At 32.6% G+C, this 24809-nt stretch overlaps 1 protein-coding gene across 2 annotated transcripts in view; it reads left to right on the forward strand.

Annotated features, from left to right (window-relative positions):
• Positions 1-3170: 3170 nt before the first annotated feature.
• The window catches only part of LOC130445721 (corticotropin-releasing factor-binding protein), an 84110-nt gene continuing 62471 nt past the window's right edge, over positions 3171-24809 (forward strand). The window contains exons 1-3 of one of the 2 annotated variants that reach the window (XM_056781555.1): positions 3181-3254; positions 22741-22884; positions 23000-23742. In XM_056781555.1, coding sequence (XP_056637533.1) covers positions 23623-23742 — 120 coding nt within the window. In that variant the 5' untranslated portion in view covers positions 3181-3254; positions 22741-22884; positions 23000-23622. Of the gene's footprint in view, positions 3255-22740; positions 22885-22999; positions 23743-24809 lie in introns of both variants that reach the window. The other variant, XM_056781563.1, reaches the window with a different exon arrangement.

Below are 24809 nucleotides of genomic sequence, written 5' to 3' on the forward strand. Positions count from 1 at the left end.
TGAAGACTGGTCGATCGGTTTCATCCACCAATGAGGAAATGTCCACCACCAGTTCAGTTGTAGACAGTCTCATGAGATGACGTAAGGAAGAATCGGTGAGGTTGCTTCTGTTGTGGTTTTTAATGTACTTCATGGAGGAAGAGGCACTTTCACGTGTATATGTATTTCCGAACATTGATGTAATCACGCAGATTGGGAAATTTCTTTTTAGACAGTAATTTGAAAAATTCAGGTCCCCTTTCTTGTCTGGTGATTGGGAACATGTCAGCTTGAAGGTCACATAACTCAATTTGTAAGTCGGGTGGTTGATCTTCAATGATTGCTCCAAAAGCATTATTATAAAGCAGTTAGCTGCTTTTGAGACTTTCGATTTCTTCAAATCTTGTATTGAATTCATCAATAACTTGTTGAATTTGTGCACTGCAGCATGAAAACTCAATATTTTCTTCACTATTGAATTCTTCTGCTAGTTGCAGACAGCTAGGAAAGTATGTCAGGTTGTTCTTTTCCAAAGCAAGTTTAAACACGCTCAGCTTATTCCGAAATCCGTTTATTTTTCCGATTAAATCTGAAACCGTCTGGTTTCTTCCTTGAAGACTCATGTTTAAGCTGATTAATCAGATCTGTTAAAAAAGCTAACTGTCTTAAGAATTCTGGATCCTTAAGCTTTCTGTCCAGTTCAGTTGTGGCCGATGAAACGTATTCATTGAGGAATGCAGGGATTTCCTTCCTTATGGTAAAAAACCGTTCCATGCACTTTCCTGCACTCAGCCACCTTACATGGTTGTACATTAGCAAGTCTCCATACTCGGCCTCTGTTTCCACTAAAAACTGCCTAAGTTGCCTGTGTAGAAGGGATCGATTTCCACCTCTAATCTTATTTATAATCTTACTCGCGGTTTGAAAAACTTGATTTTGCTTGACCGATTTTCCTCATAAACCTCCCTGATGTATAATACAATGGATTGCAGAACAAGTAACACCATTCTCTCGAAGCAGACCTACTAATCCAGTTTTTTTACCTGTCATTGATGGGGACCCGTCTGTTGCTATGTCTGAACATTTATCGAAACCTCCAATTCTATCAACTGCTTTCTTCACAGCCTCATAGATGTCTTTTCCTTTAGTAAAATCGTCAAAAGTAGTACGCACAAATATTAGGAGCTGACTAACATCTGATTGATCAGTGCTTTCATCCAGACAAAGTGAGAAATATGAACTTTTTTTAACTAGGCTAAGCATAGACTTTTCCACTTGCTCACCCATAGCAACTATCCTTCTTTGTATGGTTCAAAAGCTTTGGCCATTTCAACGGCTCACTTTTTAATTAAATTGCCATCAGTAAAAGGCTTTTTTGCCTTTGCTAGCTCAAGCGACACGGCATTTTCATGTTGTAAGGTATGTAAGGATAAAGAAGATGTAATCCTCTCCATAAGAAATTTTGCGGGCCACAACAAATGGCATCGCGAGCCGGATGCGGCCCGCGGGCCGCCAGTTGGACAACGCTGATATAGAGTGTATCATTGTATGGAAGGCAGGCTGAACGAACCTAAACCAAGTGATTTGGTTGCTTTAGGGAGTTTGTCATTAAATCGAGCTAGGTAACATGCAGATTTTAGTGTATTTTTTCGTACTTGATAAACGAATAAGCTCTAGCTAGTCTCTAAATAGAAGTAAAGAAATAATCAGATTCTTTTCTTATTTAATTTTGTAGGCACTCCCACATGGAATAAAAAGTATGAAAGATCTTAATTAAGTACTTGTGTATGAATATTTTTTGTTGCCGTTGGCACTGATTTCTTATCTTATCAATTTTAGGTCAGTTTAATATGATGTTCAAAACCAGATGGAAAATTCACACAGGTTGATATTATTCTCGATTCTAAGAATATGTTTATAAATCTGAATCTATTCGTGGAAAATCAACCTAGCTTTGTATGAGTTATTATTATTATTTCTTAGGCAATGAATGATTTATGTACTAATAAAAATTTGTCGTAGGCGAAAAAACTTCTAAATTGACTTATATTATATATAATATTTTATTTTATCATTATGTGAAACTATAATTTATGATACCAATGGTAATTAGCTTTAGAGTGAATAGTTTCAAGTGAAAAAACTGATTTTCTGTCTTGGCCTTTTTTTGGTAGTTAGCAAGAAATTTGGTGGAATCTGTTAAAAAGTATCACAATAAAAATTATTAAGTTTATAAAATGGCTAAGCAATTTAGAAATAATTAGACTCAGGAGGAATTATCAGCCTATGAGGCCATCTATTTGAAGATGGAACAGAGAATTGTTCCTTTTACTTCTACATATGTTTCGGGTGGATATAACATTTCACGATCATAACCTTAACCCTAAAATATGTTAATAGCTACCTGAAATACGTTTGCGAAGCCTACTTTCGAAATCGTAACGTTGAGGCAAGAATTCGATGCAGATATTGTTATGCTGAATTAAATTAATCATATGCAAATAACTGAGAGGTACTAAATGGTGGCTGTAGCCAAGACTTTGGATATAGTATTGAAGTCATAAATCAAACTAGAGCAGCAATAGCAATAGAAAAATTATCGAGAGTTTTACAAGTGCTTGTAGAAAGATGGCGAAAAAAAGACACCCGAGGGAAAAATCAAAAAGTTGGAATTAGACAACATTGGACTATAATATAAGAGATCCATTGCTGAGCTGAGTACTTTCAGTGAATGCACTAAACACATTTCATGGTAAGTAATGTTGTCGACAAATAAAATTGTCTTCAATAAGTTTATGAGTTTTGTCAAGGTTTCTCGTTCAAACAATAGATAATTTGGAATTAATTCAATATTTTTGATACAAATTGTGTAGAAAGTTGCACTTCTGTTTCGCATCATCAAGTATAATTATTATTCTTCCGCTAATAACTTTAACCAAGAATTTGTAAACAAATATTGAATTTTTTATTACTGTTTGCCAGTTAATGTATGAAACAGTATAGAAAGTCTTGAACCCTTCAAAATAAACATTGTTAACTTCATCTGCTTGTTTTATTTATTTGTATAAAAAATCCTTACGACAATGCTTGTCATCATTTAACATCAAACAAATGATAAGGAGAATATCATGAGAAAACTAAAGGAACAAATCTCAAGCCAGTTTCAAATACTTCGCGCGTCGTATTTGTTACCCGACAGATTGTGGAAAAATTTGTGATAATGAAAACGCCGTCGTATGCGTGAGTTGTGCGATTTTTAATAATATTTCTTTAAGGTGAGTAAATATAATTCCTGATAATTTGGAATGTATAGATATAGGTATTTCATTGTCATATAACAAGTTCGATGAATAATTCTAAATTATCGATCCACCTTTTCATTGTTGCTCTAGTCTATAAAATGTTATTTCGATTTAGAGCAGTCAAAGTCTAGTTTTTTCTACTTACTGACGTAACATGTCGATGCCGACGCCGACGTCGGGGTTTCTTTTTACATAAAATGGGATAGTCTTCAGAATTGAGTTTTTCGGCTGACAATTGTGAAATTTTGTGTTGAATAGCAATCCATGCAAAAGTCTATACTCACTATAGTGCACATCTTTTGGGAAATGGGCCAGTTGAGTTGTTCTCCAAGGTGTTCTGATAGACAATGGTGTGTCGAAATTGAGGATATGAAGTCGTTGATAGTAGGCATTTTGGCTTAATAATGGAGCAAAAATGAAACACGTCTGAGACTTGTTCATAAATGATTATTTATCCGAATTAAATAATATTACGAAATGATTCCAAGAAATTTATCCGTTTGTTGTGTAATTGAACTTTTGAAATTTAAACTTATAAAACAGATACATCTTCTGATGTCAGGAAACAAAGAATTATGAATTCATTTCACAAAAAAAGATTGTTTTTTCTCAAATTGGTCAATTGAGGTGTTTTGCTTATAATTAATCTTCATAAAGAATTCAGTAGCTATTTATAAAACTTTCTATATTTATTTCCTAGAGCACTATGCAAGTAACACGATGTTCGACAGTATACAGTTCAATTAGGAATGTACAATTGTATTTTTATACCTTCTGTAAGTATTCTTAATAAATAATTACAGTTTATAATAATTTTATTCAGAATGTCTCTTTATGGTGAACGGTTTCCTTGGCATGTACTACGATCTAAGAATCGACATATCTCCATAACTTTTATTGAGTTAAACAAACATTTTTGCTATCTTTAGATTGTACAGGTTGTCCCTGAAAAAGTTATGGATTGTTAATAATTGGGCATGAGCTATCCTTGGACTTCAGATAATAGTGAGAAAGTATTTATTCTGTCAAACACTCTACATAGACATAGGTAATCATCTGTTAAAAATTAATAGTGTTCGAATGTATAATTTAGAATATATACTTAAATATAAGTACTGATTTCGCAACTTTGGAGGCCCATAATTCAGAAACGAGGAGTCGTATTAGAAAATTTTTTTCTCGCAGCATTATACTCACGTCATCTACTCACTCTAGAATTTTTTGCATCAAGTCACAGAACACCCAGTATATTATAATTTTAGGGAAACCAATAATCTATACACTATACCTGTATATGAAATAAAAATATAAATAATTCTTTCGAATAGATCTTTAAATTGTTATGGCTTATATAGCTAAGAGTTACAAGATTGGATTTTTAAATTAAATTCCAATGGCTGATGAAGCAAAAATACAGACGGAAGTTATCTATTTATTCACAGAAGAATATTTCGACCTGCCACCAATATTTTGAAGAAGAAAGACAATTTATATATACTAATATCTGTTCAAGAAATCCTGACATCTCTACCAGATTGATATCTAATGTTGTTGAAACATCAATCTTACTTGGGAATTCTGATTAAAGACTACAGCTTTGAAAATAAATTATGGATCACTTGAATACGAAAAACATTTTGGTATAGAGCATTCTGTTTTCTGATGTAGCTACTTTATGCTAAATCTGTCGATATTTGTAGATAAGATAGGATGAATGTTTTCTGACATTATTGTAAAAGTGCTTCGATTTATTAATTTGTTTTCTAAATATATACCTGCTAATGTACCGAATAATTTGATCTAAGTAAAGTGAATCTCCTCATTTCGTGAGATTTCTTCGTGAATGAGACCAGTTGATTTATCTCAGACATCTTCTTATGGGGGTACTGAAAAGTGAAGAGGTGAAAGCACGAATAAGAAATGAGTCGGGATGAATTTCGCCTCACATGATTTGATAGGTGTGAAACGATTGTAGAAAACAACATTATGGGCACTTGCTGGATTTAAATAATTGAATTTGATCATTTTATTACATGTTAATTGTAACTTTGTTATCTTTTATCCATATGTACAACTATGACAATGTTGTCGTTTAATGGAATCAACTTTGAGGTCATTTTTTTTAAATTGGGACACCCTTTACACATTGTGCAAAGAGGCGCAACCGAAAATACTCTATGTAATTTTACAGCTCTGCGGGCTCCGTAAAATAACTTTTTTAGTATACTCCACATTTTGTACAAGGTTTATATGATGGCTAATATTTATATAGACAATTACATTATCACATATGACATAAGAATCAATTAAATATTCATGTCTTGTATTTATAGCAATACCGGAATGGTCTATACGATAGTTTGCTCAGATTAGAGTTGCCCCTCGGCGTACTTCTCGTTACTTACGCTCTGAATTTGATAGTAGTGATTACCGAACGGTCTGTACAATAAGCGCAGCTGTGTAATAATTTAAAAATTAGTGAAATCGGCGTATTATAAGCTAGCAGAGAAACAATTCATTATTATTAATAAAATATACGAGTTGTGAAAAGGTCCTCAAGTTCTTTTAATGATTTCGACCTTACATTTGAGCTTGAATCAGACAATGAACGAGTAGGGGGATGGATCGAGATCACGGACTCGTTACAAAAAAAACTTTGCTGACGGATCTCACGAGGAAATGAATACAGGAGAGACTGCTAGTGAGGATTGATACAGACAAATTGAATCCAGATGCGAAGTAAAGTATCTGAGGATGGTCCCAGATACGAAGATGTTCCTATAGTCCCATGTATGGAAGACGGCCGAAAACACGTGTGTTGAGGATTGCTAGCTTCTACCAGACTGTCTCTGCATAGGCTGTTCAGTGACAGCGGATATGATCCCGCTTTTGAGGGTAAGACCTAGCCAATGAAAAATCAGGTGAGTGGACGTGACGACTAATAAAGGATCTTCCACCGTGGAATGAAAGGAATTTCTGGGATACTACTTCAAACGGTATTTTCAAAAATGGATGTACAGACACCTAATTGTACGTATTGTAAACAAAAACCAGATGATGGCGAATCTGGAGTCATTATTACTGATAATACTGATGGCTGTCTGACATGATACTATGATACACAACGGAAGAGCGGGATAATTAGACATAACCGGGAGTAATAGTAACCAGTTTCTGGTTGGACGGAGATGAGATAAAATGTGTGTTTAGTGGGAGTACTACATATTCATCAGCACCCCTGTTGGGATTCGTTACTTGTATTTCATATCATGTTAAAAACAGTAACATTCGATTTGAAATTTAAATTTAACATGTCAGATACCTCTGTTACCTGGGTGGTTTCCATTTCTCCATGCCCATTCAAGTTGGTTATAATATATTAGTTCTATTCTTATTTGAATGAAAAAAAAAAATGAGAAAGCATTCTACCCTCTTTAGTAACGCCCATTTTCAAAATAAATAAGTTGTTTTATTATAATGACAATAATAAAAAATGCTAGAATATTTGTATTGGAATTCTATTTGAAGAGATTATAAAAGTTCTCCAAAAATTACTTCGCTAATTTAGATTTTATAGGATAACTGTCTCGAATTTCAAATTCCAATTTTTGTTAAAGATATAAAATTTAGATTATTTGCATTCAATCTTTATTTGATGCGTTTCTTCAATAAATACTGAAAAAAACTTACCTACGTATTAATCTGAATAGCAAAACTCTTCGGTATTGGAATCGTTGATGTACGTAACACCCAATAAAAGGGGGTAGTATGTATATTATGTCAGAAATCTTGCAAATGATAACTTTACGAGTAGTGTACACTATTTTTGTAAAATTACAATTGTTTCGCGAAACATAATGATGGCTAAAGTAACTAATCAGTGTGTGTGAATTCAAATTATAATTCAATTTAAGTGATTTTCTTAGACAATTGAGAAAATTTACTGAGAGAGAGGTGTAGTTTCAAGATTTTTCAATATAAATCTCACTTGGAAAGTAATTATACTCAACTGATGATAATTTTTCAATAGCAATGTTCTAGATTTTCTAGATTTTGATTTACCTTGTTTTATTGTAGAAGTACAAAAAAATGTGTTGAAAACATTTATGCTTGAGTCTACAAGACTTAAATCTTTTATTTTCAAATAAATTTAGTGAGTTTCTGATTTAGAAGAAGACGGGGATTCTATGTAAAAATAAAACTTGGAAGATATCACAACTATATCATAATACCTTGTTAGAAACAGATATTTTGAAGAATAAAAAAATACATATATTTTTTTTTTCAAATTGAGCTCAAGTTAATTTAGTGATGAGGTTACCACATTGCATAGTAAATTTACTGAATATCCTTATGATAAATCTTTGACTGAAATTACAAAATTATATTGTAATATTGCTAATCAAGTTTACCAAATTCTTGTGGTTCTCGAGACTAATATTTTGTTTAATATTCGAGAATTATAAGGTGCGTTATTTTTAGCAATGGTTACGGAATACTTGGTAGGAGCGGATCGGTCATATTTTCGAGGAAATCAGCAGAGGATTGCGTAATGTTTTAGCAGTTGAAAGCTGAAAGTGCATTAGGTACAAAACCATTTTTACTGCCAGCATGTAGAATAATTACTCGTTTCCGCCTTAAGCAAAGTGTATTCACGACATAATTTTTAGAATCACACACTATTGAATAAAAAAATGGAAGAATATGGAATCAAGTCAATTGTTTCATTCGTGAATAATAGCATTTTCTGACTGATCTCCATGTCCTCTTTGGGAGCTCAAACATATTTAACATAACTTTGTCATTGGACATGTAAATCTTTCGATTGACCAGTCACCAAAAAGTCAACACTTAAAATGAACTTGAATACTCAACAATAATAAAAAAGCATTAAAATAGAACTAAAAATCGCAAACTGAACTAATACAAATACGAATAACATGCATCAAATACAACACTACGGACTGCGACTGTCGAAACCAAGAGAACATTTTATTCAATGCAAATAAGGGTGCAACTTCTTTGAAATAAGTAGCCGCTTTTTTCAACTAAACGAATGGGTTCTTTGGCGACAACTTAATTTCTTAAATCCTTTTTTAAAATTCGCCACTGTATATCAGTTTCGAGGTTGCAATTGAGTTGCAATTTATTGAATTCATTAACAGTGTAGGAGGATTTTTAATAATGTGAATATCAATAGATTATATAATACATTCGACGGTTTCTAATAAACAATCTAAGATGAGTTTGATATTTTCTATATAAAGAAATGCCAGCTGAACTAATACTTTATGCAAATAAAAGATAAGTAGACGGATTAGATTAGAATTTTTCATTGGTTACATATTACTTTCAGGTTTCAATAAGAAGTGACCTATTTCTTATTTATCCATTACATTTGGATTTGTCTGATAGCCAATAGATTTTCTATTGAGGAAATGGAAAATTTTGGAATAACGCCTTGTTATTTTTAAAATAAATTGTATTGAGAAATTGCTCTAGAGATTGTTTAATGAATTGAATTCAGTTTAATGGTCAGTATATCAGTTGCTTATATATAGGATGGACATTTTTGTCAAGCTTCCTTTTTGATATAAAATGTAAACCAATTCTTGACTCAACCGGTATTGCTTCAAAGGGCCCAATAGAATTTAACATTCATAAGATTAGGGTAAGGATTGAGGTGAAAATATTGTTAACACGAAAAAAAAATCAGCAAATAAAATAGAAGTGCAGTTTTGTGTCATCTGAATGTTTTGTTAGGGATTAGATAATGACATAGACGATTCAACAGTTTTAGAAAGCTGAAAATGGCATCCGTACTAGAACTTCGCTACAGGACGTATTTTGTGAAGGGCGTCCAAAATCGGCCAGAAAACATCGATGCTGTGCATAAACTGATATTGCAAGATCTTGATGTAATATACTTTGAAATTGGGGCATTAGTTCTACCCGCATACATTTAATATTTCAATTTATACACGTTGGATACCGTATAGTTTAACAATCGTGATCGGGACAGGTGACGAATCGTGGATCTAAACTGAACAACAATGGACTGTAAGGTTCTTTCAAGACGAGCCAAATCCAATAGAAGCTGTTCGCGCACGAAGCATTTCTAAGCAAACGGTCGCTTGTATTTTCGAAATAACTAGACATGTTGCAACCGTCCCATTGAAGGAACGTATAGCGGTCATGTCTGACTGCTACACCAGCCTTTTTATCGGAAGAGTGGGAAAAATCAGGGAAACCAATCGCAGAAGACGAATCATTCTCCACCACGACTATTATAGTTCTCACACAGCAGTTCAAACTAAAACGTTTTTGAACAGTTAAAACATCGAATGGGTCATCCGTTGTACAGTCCTTTTATATCAACCAATGATTTCTTTTTATTCCCGCAGATCAACAATAAAATGCGAGATCAACGTTTTGCTACATCTGAAGAAGCGGTTGATGCATTCAAATCACTTGTTTTGAAAGTACCTTAATCTGAATGGAAAAAATGCTTCTATAGTTGTTTCAAACACATGCAAAATTGTATTGATCACAATGGAGAATATTTTGGAAAACAATTAAGTCATATCCAACATTTAAAATCGGTTCTGAATAAGTAAGAAAAATTTGAATTAATCCAACGTTCGGTTAGATACATATACATATGAGTGAATCTAATAAAAGCGTGTTTAGCATTGATTACCTACGTTCAGTACCATTTGTGTGAAGTGCAGACGAAAATATATGGTTGTTTCAGTTTGACCGATTATGATTAGACATTCTCGTTCCCTTCTCTACATTTACCTTTTGGTACTAAAACAAGTGAGTGATATTATCGTACTTTTTTCATAATCACTAGACATTTAAAACTGACAATAAAGAATAGAATACGCAGAATAAGTGAAAATATTTAAAACAATCATTCCTGAAACTACAAACATCCTCAAAGTGGTTGGTGGCTCGAAGCAGAGAAACTGGGAGACTACTTGCGAGTGAAATACTAAGAAATGAGAAACTTAGCTCAAACATATATCTATCTAATGGAGTATGTAAAAATTTTGAGAAATACCAGGCATCATGTTCGTCATTTAGATAGGGAGATACATCAGAGTTCGGTGTACAAATGTTTCTTAGTTTCATTTCAAACCAATTTAATATATCCCAACAAAAAATCAGTTTGTGGTTAGGCAGTGTGAAAAAATCAATATTTTCAACTCACACTCATTTTAATTATCCACAGCTATTTGGAATTGTCTGGACTTTAGTCCACTTTTGAATTCTTTTTAGTTTAAATAGTTTTTTACATTAATTTATGATTTTCGAATGGAGGCAACAACAAAACAAAAAAGTTTTATATTTCATCGACGTACATTCCATGATATTGGTAATAATACTTTTCCAACAATATTAAAGGCATTAGAAAATGTAGTTTCTAGTTTTTGATTTAAAGCTCACTGAAGTTAGGTGCCTCAGTTTGGGACGAATAAGACGAACGAACATTTTACCTAATTACGATCGATTTCATACGGTCCAGTAGAATTATAATTTGTATCAGACAAGAGTAAGGATTGAGTTGAAAATGTTGTTAACACAATCATAAACTTGTTAAGATGGAGTATTTCTAGAAATAAACAGAAACCAACAAATTCACAGTTTTATGTTCCCTAATTAGTCGAAGTTTTCAAGGAAAAATTAGACTATTACGGTAGGCATGACTAGAAGAAAAATGGGGGGCACATCATTTTTCCCATGTTTTGAGACCTTCCGAACACGATTATGATGGTTTATATATATATATATATATATATATATATATATATATATATATATATATATATCTTTAAGCTACAATTCTTATTTTCGTCTCTCGAGCAATTGCTATGGGTCCGATTTGGTTCAAAACTAGCATACATGGCTTTTTTGGCGGCGGATTGATGTTATTAGAGTTTGGTTGAAAACAAATGAATATTTCGAGGGGTCGCAGTGCAAAAAACGTAGTTTTTGACCTTTGCTCACATCTGCAGGTCAAACGAAAAGCGACTGAAAAATGAAATTTCACATGTAGGTTCAATTAGTTGCGAGATGATTTCCTCTCTAAGGTCGAAACTTTCCATCTCCACCTCTCTCCATTTTATGGTCATTTTTGTTATATTCTCTTATTTTTTGGCCAGAAAAAGTTTAACTAGAGGGTTCGAACTTCGCATGCAAGTTCAAAGTTTTCTTCTTCAGTTCTTCTAGCACAAAACGCCCATTTTCGAAATTTCTTGTCATTATGACAATTTTTTCTTTGTTGTCAATTGGAATTGAACAAGAGGGTTCGAGACCACCGGGTCTATTGAAATTATGAATTTTCATTCGAGAGAGAGAGTTAACTTGTGAAATGAAAAGTTATTGAGGAATAGCAAATTTTTCATATAAAGAAATAAGATTGAGAATTGACATCATTTCCAAGAAAGTCATTTTATGGAAAGATTTGTTTGTGTATTAGTTAAATTCTTCATTCGACGAAAAATTCGACTTTCGTGATGGAGCTCTGCTGCTCACGGCTTTTTTTATTTGTTAAGGATTATAAGATATGTCTGTAATATGTAAAATCCTTAGTGTACAATATAAAAAATAATGATCACTCTTTACATCATATACAAATTGTTCATTTTTCAAAAACTATCCCATATTTTTGTCTAATACTCAATAATATATTTCAGCATAAGATAATACATTGAAATTTGTTTGTATATTGAATCCGTCTACTACCAAATCATATATACAAGGTGATTAATTAAGAATATCCAAACTGTGAACTATAGATTCTAGACCTCAAAATATGATGATTCCGCTCAACATGCCTTATGCAAATATTGCTAGTTTCCGAGATACGGGGTGTTCAAAGTTTAAATTTAAATTATGATTTTCACAATAATTTTTCATGTTTTCACAATTTCTCTTTGGAAAAATGGCAATTTTACGTTTTTTGGCACGAGGAATCATAATTTGCACTCTAATTTAACATTGCTTATAAAGGGCGCTAGTTTCAACACTTGTTTGTGTTGACTAAATCAAAATGAACTTTTTTTGGTCTGAACTTACAACTGAAATAAAAAAAATTGTGTGTGTCAGCTCCGACGCACGACTGGAGTTTACTCCTTAAGTTCGATAGTCTAACCAGACGCAAAAAGAGTTTATTTAACTTAAAAAAGATTGATACTGTACAAAAGGGTAAATTTGTTAATTAATGAAAATAATATACATATATAAATATATATTTATTCAATTTATTCATTTCATATACATTTATTATAACTAATCGACGAAATATTTTACATTAAACTTTTTATAATAGTCAATAATCTCGATAATTCATATTGGGTTGATTATCTAATTTTATGTGTTGTTTTCAATATATATTTATATGAACTACATCGATAATTATTAAAATATTTAATAAATACAAATTGCACATGCTCATACATATAATACATGAATTATAACGTACCTTGCAACCACGTGTTTGTTAGATGTTCCGGCAATATCATCTACACCTCCACCACCTACAACAGCAATATAAGTATAACGACACTGACAAATTAGAAAGTTGCGCATCATAGGGTGCGCACCAAAAACGTAACGAGGTCATTCATCGATAGATTTTACTCCTCACATTTTTCTCATACCGGGCCTCTTATATATGCAAATCGATTCTTAAGGAGTAAACTCCAAAAATTTTATTATTCCTTAAATATGTAACAATAACAAATTTGTACATACAATAGATGCCTAGATGAAGAACTATTTTTTGAGTTTCATTTATGTAACTTTTTATAGACAGAGTATATCTAAATTCATGCAACAAAATTTATGAGGTATAGAATTATGACGATTTCCTTATACACAATTTCCTCAGTTTGACCAAAGATAATACCTTTCTTTTCGAAATTTTAATACAATAATAATAGTACTCAAAATTCCCGTTTTCCTAAAAACAATTGATATTAAAGATTTTTCCAGATGTGGTCACCCATTCTCGATCGCGAATTAGTCTTGATTAATTTCTATGTTTTGCAAATGCCGGTTTGCAAAGACACATTTATCATTCAATCGTAAGCTGCACTTTAATAGATTTTAGCTTGTAATTACTTTAACATAGGACGACACTAAGCTAAGTTTGTGACAAGTCATTATGGACCTGTATCAATTACACATTTTTCATTTATTTTCAAATTATACTTCTGAGCTGGGATTTTTGCTTCGTCGCAGAAAAGCTGCCAACATAATGTTGGCAGCTTTAACAGGATAGGTAGGTATACGAAATAATTTATTGAATTTTTTCAAATACGTGATATGACTTTTGTTTGATTAATTGAGTGTAAAAATGTGGAACCAAAATATACGATTGTGTGGGAGAGTTCGTTAGAATGAAAAAGGTACAATTTACTGAGTTTGTTACGAAAAACGAATAGGGAATTGTGTGAGGAATACTGAAAAGGTACATGAATTATTCTAAATAATCACGTCATCTATTGTTCTTGGCAAATGGGAATACATAACACAGAATTTTTTAATTTCTATATAAAGGGTATTTCAATAGTAATAGGTCAAATTGTTCACGTTTAAGTTTCTACTCGTTACAATAAATTCACCGTATGGTTCTCATGGTAATACTGTATTCTCATCTAACCTCAATTGATGATAATATTAACATGAAATTGCACATAGTCCGTTAATAAGAAGTGAGTTAGAGGGAGGTAATTATAATATATGGAAGGTGAAATTAACCGTCGTGTCGGTCATTGATTTTTAAGTTAGGTTAGGATAGTTTAGGTTCTACTCAAGAACACTATAGAAAATCTTTCCGTGCTCTTTTAACACTACCCCCCGCCATATCCCTTGATCCTTTTTTTACCCTATTTTACCATAAAAAATGGTTATTGAATTTTCAATTTTTCCATATGTATTTTTCTATGATATAATAATAATAATTACTTATGGATACATCAATTAACAATTATAATTTTTCATAATTCCACTGAATTGATTTCATATATTTTTCACATATTATTTTCACTATTTAACTGTGTTTATATATTTTCAAATTTCAAATTTTTATTTTTAAGCCCTTTCTATTTTTTAACACGGGATGACCGACGAATGGAATAATTTTTTTTGCGATCAGTACACTTTTCTTTATTACCCCCCACAACCCCAAGTCTATAGGGGGTGGGGGATGATTTTTAGATAATTACCAAGATTTGAATTAGGACCCTTTACAAGAACTCTTTCACATAAAACGTAGGAGCTTGGCTACAGTGTTGTCAACTTATTTATTAATAGATTTGAGCCGAAGGTTAAGGTCACGATTTTCTGTTGTACGTTTATATCTTATCTTATTCTTCAAGGTTGACCAATGTGTTGTTCATTTTAGAATTTTGTCAAACTTTTACCAAAACGTTATCTATTTTCTATATATAGAGGCTTCTAAATGTTCTTGGTCGAAGGTCGAAGAAATAAAAAATTGCATAAATTTACATATATAGGTGCTTCACGTAGGCCTTTTAGGCCCATAGCATGGAAGTCTACAGCTTCAAAAACTTAAGAAAAGCCACAGCAAATATTACTCAAATAGCTCTCTAGGTAAAAGTGAAAATTTTTCAGTTAAAATTACGCGATCAGAGAAGCAAGCACCCTCTGAAAGACTGAACGATAGAATGTTTCTGTCTGTCTGTTTCTTATTCTCTTCAATGACTCCAAACAGATGAAATGTATCTTTTACTAGAGGAGCTTGATTTTCCAGAAATTGTTGCTACCACTGAACATTGGCTAAATAATAATGAGCTTGTTCTTGTCAAAAATGATATAATAATAATATAATATCTGATAAAGTATTCGAATTTTCTATCCTATATCACAAGAATTATAACCTCTATATTATTTGTATTTAGAAACACCTGACGCTGACGTGCATACTTTCTGTCACAAATTTCTGACCTTACTGGAGTCCTCACCTCTAAAAAGCAAATTAATTGTTTTTGGTGATGTCAATACTGATTATTCCAGTGAGTGTACTGGTGAAGAATGTCTTCAGTCAATTTTTGTTAGTACTAAAAATGCTTCTCGCAAATGATGCTGTATATTTTCAGAAAAAGTTTTCAAAACCTGGATCACCGCTGTCAAACAACTGACTAGAACATTCTCTCTGGTGATGTGGACTTCGATTTTCTAGATTCATTAAAACACTAACTAGTCTGGCCCAATTCTTTTCCACTCAGGATTATTAAAAAGCATAATATCTACTTCACCTGATAACCTTAATAATTACATTGCGAATGTAGCCAAAAATGTATCAATTTCTATAACTTGCTAACGCTAACTTACACATTTTCTTCTTTATGTCCGTCGTTTTAGCAAAACTTCGCAGTACAATTAATGACATCAAAAGTAAATACTCTTCTGGATGTGATGGACCTACATTAAAAATGTTTGCGAGTCTGCCTGATCATAATATTTTAATAAAAAAATTGCATTACTACGGTTTCAGGGGAATACCTCTCGCATGGTTTAAGTTATACCTTACCAACAGAAGTCAGCTTGTATCTTCAAAGTGGGCACTAAAATGACTTGTAGTGATGCCGTTGGATATGACCGGGCCGAGCCTATTATGGCAAGGCAGACCCAATTTTCATTTTTGTTCTTGGCCATCATATGAAAACTGTAAGCTCAAGATAGACCGCATAATGGATTTGTACATCCAGTTCATCAATTTGGGTTCCAAGCCACACGCTCTTTCGACCATTCTGTAGCAGTTGTATAAACCACTTCGTACCTTATAGCTTACTGCTTGAAGACGTTGTCTCTATATTCGTCCTTGATCAACCCAACATATAGGATATCTGCCTTAGCGCTAGTTCGATCTCGTCCAAAGTGAGTATTTTGGAACGTATTTTCTATGCTCCTAGTGAATGGAATTAAGAAAGTCTTCGAAGGATTTTATGATCAGATCTTCATTGAAACGCCATCTTTGAATGATTTTCAGGGCAAATTGTATTTATTTCCATACGACACTTTCATGCTTACCCTGCACAAGTAATGCCAGTTCATTGGGTTATCCGCAAAATTCATATCTTGCATTAGCGATAGGCAGCCGCCTTGTCCGTCTTCGAAGTCGTCATAATCCAAGCGATCATGCGGTGTTTACCTACTCGTCTCTCCTTATAGAAGACATCTTCAACATAAATGAAGGGACATAGCACTATCTCTTCGTACTCTAGCTTTCTCCAGTTTCCTGGTTGCACTATGTAGGGCAGGGCAGAGACAGTCGATACTCTTTTGGTATGCAAACTGAATCCTTTAAGAGGGACCTTTGTAATACAGTTCCGTTTTGATGTAAGAATAGATAGACTGATATGACAATAGAATTTAGGTATTCTCCCTGCTTTGGGGATGAAGCTAATTCTAGCTCTGAAGAAGTTTTTTGAAGAAGCACCAGATCATTCATATCTTCGGACGCAATCAAGTTATCAAAAAGTAAATTTTAAAAAATTTTATCAGTTTTGCACGGTTTGCATATGCCATGAGTTTAATGGAGGCCTGTCGCATGGAAATCGAAAAAAATTACCACGGAACTCTTATAGTCAATGTAGCTGTCTCCAAAACAAATGTATCTAGGTCTTTTACCGTACACCATTCAGAAAGCTGCTATGAGCAATGGGCTATGAGCGAACAAATAGGTATATTTCTTAAATTGAAAGATTCTGAAGTGAAGTGGAGACATCACATTTGTGAAGTACTTAGGAGGGTGGAAATCAACCACAACTATCGAATATTACATTGTCGACAACATTAATAACAAGTTGGAACGAGAAAAAAAATTTGGAAGTAATTAACAAGTAATAATTTGTTTTATTTTATTTTTCTAATTGTTGTATATGAAGAATAGTACTGAATGAGTAATGATTTACTAATTCTAATAAATTGCACCAGTGCATCACCTTGTCTAAATCAAATAAGTGAACTCATATCAATACAAACAAACCACTTATAATTAGGGATTATCATCATTTAATCATCTGATTAAATCTCAAATTTATACAGTGTACATATATATTCGTTTCATTTTGCTTTGAAGCTTTCTCAATTTAATAATGGCTTGAGATACCAAGCGATTGAGGGGAATTATATAAATATAAAGTATATAAATAAATTGTTGAGTGGCTTGAGTTGGTTTCATTCCATATTGTCCAAAATACGATATCACAGAGATAATTGTATTCAAATTTAAATAATCACCAAAAAATTATATTGTATTATAAAAATTTAATTTGCCCTACACTGTACTGAAATTTATTCAAATATTACTTCTGCTATATATACGAGATTGATCTCAGTCAAGTACCTGGCCCAACAAAGAAAACACACAAACACAAAAAATATATTCATTTTCCAATGTAATCTCCTTTTTTCTCCATACACTTTCCTAGCGATGTTCAATAAGTTCTATGCCCTTTTTATAATAAGAATCGTCAAGCTCCTCAAACTAGCCATTAACTACCGACAACACCTCTTCATTGCTGGAAAATCTTTGACCACCGAGCCATTTTTTCAAGTCTGGGAACAGAAAATAGTCCGAGACGGTGAAATCTGGTGAATAGGGTTTTTTTTTTCAAGATAGTCATTGAAAATTATTCCATGCGCCCCCCAAAAAACCAACGCCATGACCTTGCATGCAGATGGAACGGTCTTTGTCTCCCTTGGATCTGGTCCTTTTCAGCCCATTGTTTTGATTGTTTTTTTATTTTAGGTATGAAGTGATGGACCCTTATTTCATCCATGGTTATGAAACGGCGGCGCAAAAAGCCGGCTTCATTTCTGTGGTACATTGCCAAACACTCGTTGGAAATATCTTCGCGACGCTGTTTTTGTTCTATTGTGAGCACATTCAGCACATCTCGCGCCCAGCTTTCTCGTGTCCAAATTTTCAGTTAATATGCGATGTACCGCACTTTTTTGAAATGCTTACTATGTGTGCTAGCTCGCGCACTTTCAGTCGATGATAATACCTCAATATTTCACTATTGATAAAGGAGGAGCAGTCTCACCCAGAGTAGAATTTAGTTCAGCTTTTACATTGGTTGGGCTAATGCCTTTCAAATAAAAGTTTACAAATTCACTGAAATCGTTCACTGTTGATGGCTGCCAAATAAATACTAAACAACGTGGCGTCTTCAAACTTGAAGCAAATACTGTATAGATAGTGTACTTTCTAATACAGTGGCTTTTTTCAAGAAAATAGAACATGAAAGTTTTATGTACTCCATAGTAAACAAGGAGAAATAAAGAAAGAAGTGAACATTGTTTTAATTGAAATAATTAAAGAAATATACTTTAGTGCACCCACAAAAAAATTTGGGTATATATTTTTAAAAGAAAAAGTAGTATATCATCATATAGATAAATAAATCATAATCGCAGCTTGTAGCAATACATACGGACTTCCTAGAGCATTTCATACTTTTTTAGGAGGGACAAGAGCATTACACCATACGTTACATGATTTTTTCAGTTTATTTTTTCGATCAAATGAAAAATTCGAAATAATTTAAAGTTCTTATCAATAAATTGGCTTTTTTTAACTCATCTTATATGATCAGAGGCACTTAATATTTTTCCTGCTTGTCAAGGAACCGAATTAATAATTTAACGTACTGCTCACTGAGAATCGGACTTTAACTGCATGAATAAATTTTAAACTTGGTAAATAGTCAATGACGGATGTTGGCGTTAATTTTATATAATAATTCACCGATTGATAATTGTCATTTTGAGATGGCTAGCTTCTTTTCAGAAGATTCAAGATTGTACGGTAAATCATGCTGTAGTTCATCTAGGTTGTAATCTGTTCACTACTGGACAACAATCTGTAGTATCAATCATATGCCTATGTCCTACTAAAAGCATTGAAAAACTCAGACAAAAATAGATAAACACGCTGCTATAGTTGATTAAACTATAAAATGCCAAATAATTTAATATCACTGTTTTATTACGGGTGTTGCTACTTAAGTTTTGAGATATGGCAACACTGATGCCAATAAATCAAATCTGACATTGCCATCATGAATTTTGACATTTTTAATGTAAAAAATTGCCAGCTCTCAGTCAGCGCAGCGTTAGCGTTGCTAGGTCACAACAGGTATATTGCAGATGCTGCTTAATTTTGATTTCTAAGGAGTTTGTGGTGTGAATTTTTTAAAGAGTTTGGATTGAGCTAATGAAATCTGTGAATATTCGTTTGATGGAGCAGCGATGTGTATAGATCGGTGTAATGCATATAATTCAGCAGTGAAAGTACAAAGTCATTGTACTCATTTCGTATGTTATTAAAGTGACCTTCGATTATGGTTGGTGTGGTGTTTGTTGAATGAGATGAGCTGGGTAAAGAACTTGATGCTTTCTATTGTCGATGGTGGAGTCTGAGAAGAATCGATAGGAAGGCATTCGGGAAGGAAGAAATTTGATTCGCTTAGATATGATCTAATTCTAGTCTAGAAAGGTTTGGGGGTTCTATTTGAAAAAAGATTTGGGAATTTCTTGGAGAAGCAATTTTGTTGCAAGCTAGGAGAAAATTTCTAATATTATGGTCCCATCTCATTGTTCGGTCAAATAGTATATCGAGAAATTTTATTTATGTCTTTATTATATAGGGTACGTTTAGCATATTCTTTTGTTTTTAGAAAAGAATAAAACGTGTCTTGAACGTTGAACGTTGAACAAGTAAAACAAGTTTTTTGTGTCCACAGTTCTAAGTGGACACAAACTAACAAACAAATTATCTGCGTATAGTAGAGCTTTTACTGGTAACTTTAAGTTTTTTAGGATGTCGTTGATTGCGATGATAAAGAGTGTGTTTGACATTTGGATTATAAAGTTGGACATTTTTAATGATGAACGTACTCAGAGCGTGTTGTCATACGAGTGCTATTTGAGTTGGTTCCAGATACTTGAAATATTCATCTTGGACAAAATGAAGAAATTCAACCAGACGTCGACATAAAAATTACATGATACTTGATTCAAGTTAATGATGCAGAAAATTAAGGACTTGATTCTAGCTTGATAAAACTATATTTGAATACCTCTTCAGGTATTTAAAAATTTCTCTTTTTCTCAGAAAAAATTGTCAATGATAGTTTGATTCAAACATCCCACTGTTTTTCTCTAATGGAGTGAAAATTTCTATCGAAAGTACTTTTGTCTCATAAATAATTAAATTTTTTTGTTAAAAATTACGTTTTTTTTTGTTTTATACTACGTTGTTTCTATGCCACTAAAAATACTTCATCGAAATGTTTCTGTGGAGGGATGGAGAAGTTTATTTAGGATTTGATTGTTTATTGTACAAAAACTTTGGAGAACAATAGCACATTAGAATAAAATTTGTCGAATCTTAATCATTCAGTTCTAAAAAGGTTCCTCAATAGAATAATTCGTTCCTATGAATTTTTGAAAGGAATTCCAATTTGTACTATAATTGAAAGTTTCTTTATTATAAAGCTAATTTAAGGTAACAATTGAATGCAAAACATCTCAATTGTTCCTCCTCTCGTAATTAATAATATAGTCTAAGAAAATATCTTTAGAAATTTGTTCTAAACATATTTTAGAAGCTCAACAATAATTGGATATCACTTCAGGAGTCTATTTTTGCTAAGCTTATAACTAGATATTCCGAAGTTGTCACCAAAGTACTGGATAACTGGCCCAGGTAGACAATATCTAGTTTTCTATATCTAAAATTCATGAATAGCATATAAGAAGGAGGGATAAATAATATATGACGTGGATATGCCTTGGGATGATAGCATCTTATTAGTATATGGAGATAATTTTTTCATTTGAAGCCTATATCATCTATCAATAAGTATTCAGTATGTCGCTGACTACGAATTACTTTTCGTATTTCAGTATAATAATTCTGGATTAATTCTCTTCGATAAATTTTTAAAAAATACAATAACGGAATTTCGTCGATAAGGAGTCGGTATTTGAATGTTAAAACCTGTTGTGACAAAAGTTTGTCTTGGGAGGTATTATGATGATTTTTTTTAGGAAAATCACCAATCAATCATCAATTATTTAATATGTGGAGTTAAACGTTGCTATTTCTGGTACAGTTATTGATATTCTGATTTTGCTCTTTTCCTTAGTTTTCTAAAGGCTATGAATCAGTAATCGAAAGTTGCGTTACACAGTGGTAATTGTGAGTGATGTTGAAGTGCTAGTAGTGAATAGTGTGGTTATTGGGACAACAACAAGGCTCAATAATCAGGGCGTCCAAAAGAAGCAGTTTCGAAAATTAAGAGCGATATTTGTAAAATGCAATTGAAAGTCAACAAATAAAAGTGTTTCAATAATTTTACATGTGCATTTGAGCTTGAAAAAGTTTATTCTTCAATCAGTGCGTAGTTTATCTACAATGAAACGTATTGATGATCCGCTATTTGAAGCTAGTTAGCTGAATAAAAATTTTTTGCATCTATATGTCACCATAGATGATGAAAAGTGGATTTACCAATCTACACTTGAATCAAAACGGCAGCCATTGGAATAGAATGAACACGGTTAACATTGGCTGCTAAATTTGTGTTCTCCATATTTTAGGATTCACATGGCATGAAGTTTAAAAATGTGGAATAGGTGAAAATAATCAACTTTGACTGTAATATTGGATAAATCAGAGAATAAAATCACGAAGAAAACTGTTTCTGGTAACACCTAGTTACATCATGTCACAAGATAAAAATAATGGTTAAATTCAAATTAACTTCAAATAGCCTAAACAATCATTCATTTCTCCAGCCATAAGAAGATTGAAGTGGTTGAATCCTACTGAAGGACGAGGTTTGGCAAATAATTTTTCCAAGCTTACTAGACCAAGTAATTATATATTAACTGGGGCAGGTCCTAATATGGGCTATGCCGCTATCGTAGATTTTTTCAATATTTCTACAAAGCAAGAGAAGACATCATTTGATTATTACTTGTACTGACCTCCAGTTTCCTTAAAACCCTGTTTACTCAAAATCTCGTTTGTAAATCGACATTCTAGTGGAATTTAATTTTTGTGATATTGGTAATATTTAACATAATGGGGAAATTGCATATTTTGCTGGGGTTATTCCATCTCTTTTAGTTACAATGTCTGAAACATACACTGAAAAAATATTAGAAATTCTTGATGTCGTGCAATAATAATCAAGAGGAGAACCTCAGATCGGTTGATAGGATCTAATAATTTCCGAGATAATTCAATTTCAAAAAATTTAACTTAAAATCTGAATAAATCGTACACTATTCTTAAAAGTGAATTGAGGAAAAAGTTAGTTCATATCTAGTAGTTGGTAAGGAAGAAACAAGAAAATTGCATCGTTAACTGTAGCTGAACGCGGATCTTTGATAACTCTTATTTTAGGAAAATCGAGAAGACCAGCTTATGAGCGGTGCTTTACCTGGATCCATACATAATTTCTCATAAATTATATAGACAGCAGCTGAATTCATTGAATGATGCACTGATGCACAGTAATAAGCGTAAATTATTTCACCACCTATATGTGTAATTAGATAAAACATTTATTACCTCGTAAATTCAAATATTCAAAAACATGATTGAGAAATAACAGAGTTCGACTAAATTAGTGGATAGATTAATAGCTTCCTTTTTTTTCTAGTGAATTCAACTTGTTGGCGAATTTGATCTCACATCATGAAATTTCTCGCAAATATCGTAATGGCTACCGATGCAGGGGTTACAAATATATTCAACAATTTCCTTCCACCTCACATACAGTTATCTTTAGCAACAAACGTGGAAGAAGTGGTAATAAACTAAAGTTATATTCTTAATACTCTATGAATGTTGTAACTTTACGTGAAAATACATTTTTACAACAGAGACGTTATAGTTGAACAAAAATGAAGATCTGACGTAAGTCAAAATATCGTATTTTACTAACTACTTCAGTTACTATTCAAAAAGTTCTGACATTTCTGTGAATTCGAGTGATTTTAACAATTTACAAGTACCTAAGAAACTTGTAGTAATGACTATTGACAATTCAACAAACAAATAAAAAAAATATCAAAAGCTTTTTATCGTAAGTAGGTGTGAAATGAAGTGATTATCGTTGAGTAGGTGCAAACACGAATCCATAAAACAAAAGAATATTGCAAGTTTGTGTTTGAGCGCAAGAACCGAAAGCGTCGTGAGGACTATATAACGACATCCAAGCGGCGAAGGATTCCACTTTAACGCGTCGCGGTAGTCCTTAAAATAGTCCTGCCACCTGTTAGAATGAGTTACCTAACTAGCGTGCCTGTTGTCATTATTTTGGTAGTATTGGGCCTATCAGAGGTGCGAGTGGTACTTGGATTTCCTGGTGGTTCCGAGACACAGTTAACAAAGGACGACAGGGTAAGTATTTTTTCGAAAGTTTGAATAATATGTCTTGGAATTTTGTTTTCTAAAATTGAAGTTGCTATTCTATTTGAACGTGACGGAGCCATTCTATAATCAATTATTCATGTGCGAATATACAAGGATTTGCCTTAATTGAATGCTGATTGATCAAACAATTAACGATATAATGTGTGTTATAAACACACTATTCTTCAATTTTCAATACATTCTCTTTTGAATTACCAAATCTTGTTTGAAGATGTTCAAACCAACTGCCAAATTATGACTTCTAATTTTATATGTAAAACAATAGGAAAGATAATCTATATGATTATTTTCTCGATAGTTTGTTCATTGAACTGTGCAAGCGTATTAGTATTATACAAGATGTCAATTTGGAAATGTTCCGCCCTTTATGAGCCTGTGAACTAGTTCCGATTATTAAAGTACTGGTTTCTTCCTCTATATACCCTAGAAAATAATGAAGTATAACTTTTAGTTGAAAATGATTTTAGAAACAGTGTGCTTTACAAAATAGTACCTTTGGTATTCAGCTCATAATGTAGACAACTAGATAACTGTTAAATTAGCTATGTAAGTTGAAGGTTAGGCACCTATACATTTGTCTAAATGGTGTTCTCAACTGAAATTATTCTCAGTTATAGGGAATGTGAAAGATTCGCAAACTAAAGATCAGAAGGTAAGATTCGAATACTAATTTAAATAAAAAATATGTCCTGAAATTGATTTCCAGATCTAAAGAAATTTATTTCTTCACCACTAGAAAAAAGAAGAGTGTTTCTTAGATTAAGCACTTTTATGTAGAGCCCTCCATCACTTCGCAGTCACTGTGGCAACCCACATACTACAAATTTCTGTCGTGTATAATGAAAATTCGTTAATAGTTTTTGTCGACGATTTAGAAAGGATTAAATTTTGTTAAACATTGACAGCTTTTATAATTGGAAACTAGAATATATCGCATTTATTTTAATGGTGAGTGTCCGTTTTTGCCTCAATGGGCAAGTAAAGTCTGTTGTTATCATAGTCATAGAAATTGTGAAATAAAGTGAAATAAAGAT

The sequence above is a fragment of the Diorhabda sublineata genome, chromosome 1 (genome assembly GCF_026230105.1).
Source record: "Diorhabda sublineata isolate icDioSubl1.1 chromosome 1, icDioSubl1.1, whole genome shotgun sequence".
NCBI classification, from domain to species: Eukaryota; Metazoa; Arthropoda; class Insecta; order Coleoptera; family Chrysomelidae; genus Diorhabda; species Diorhabda sublineata.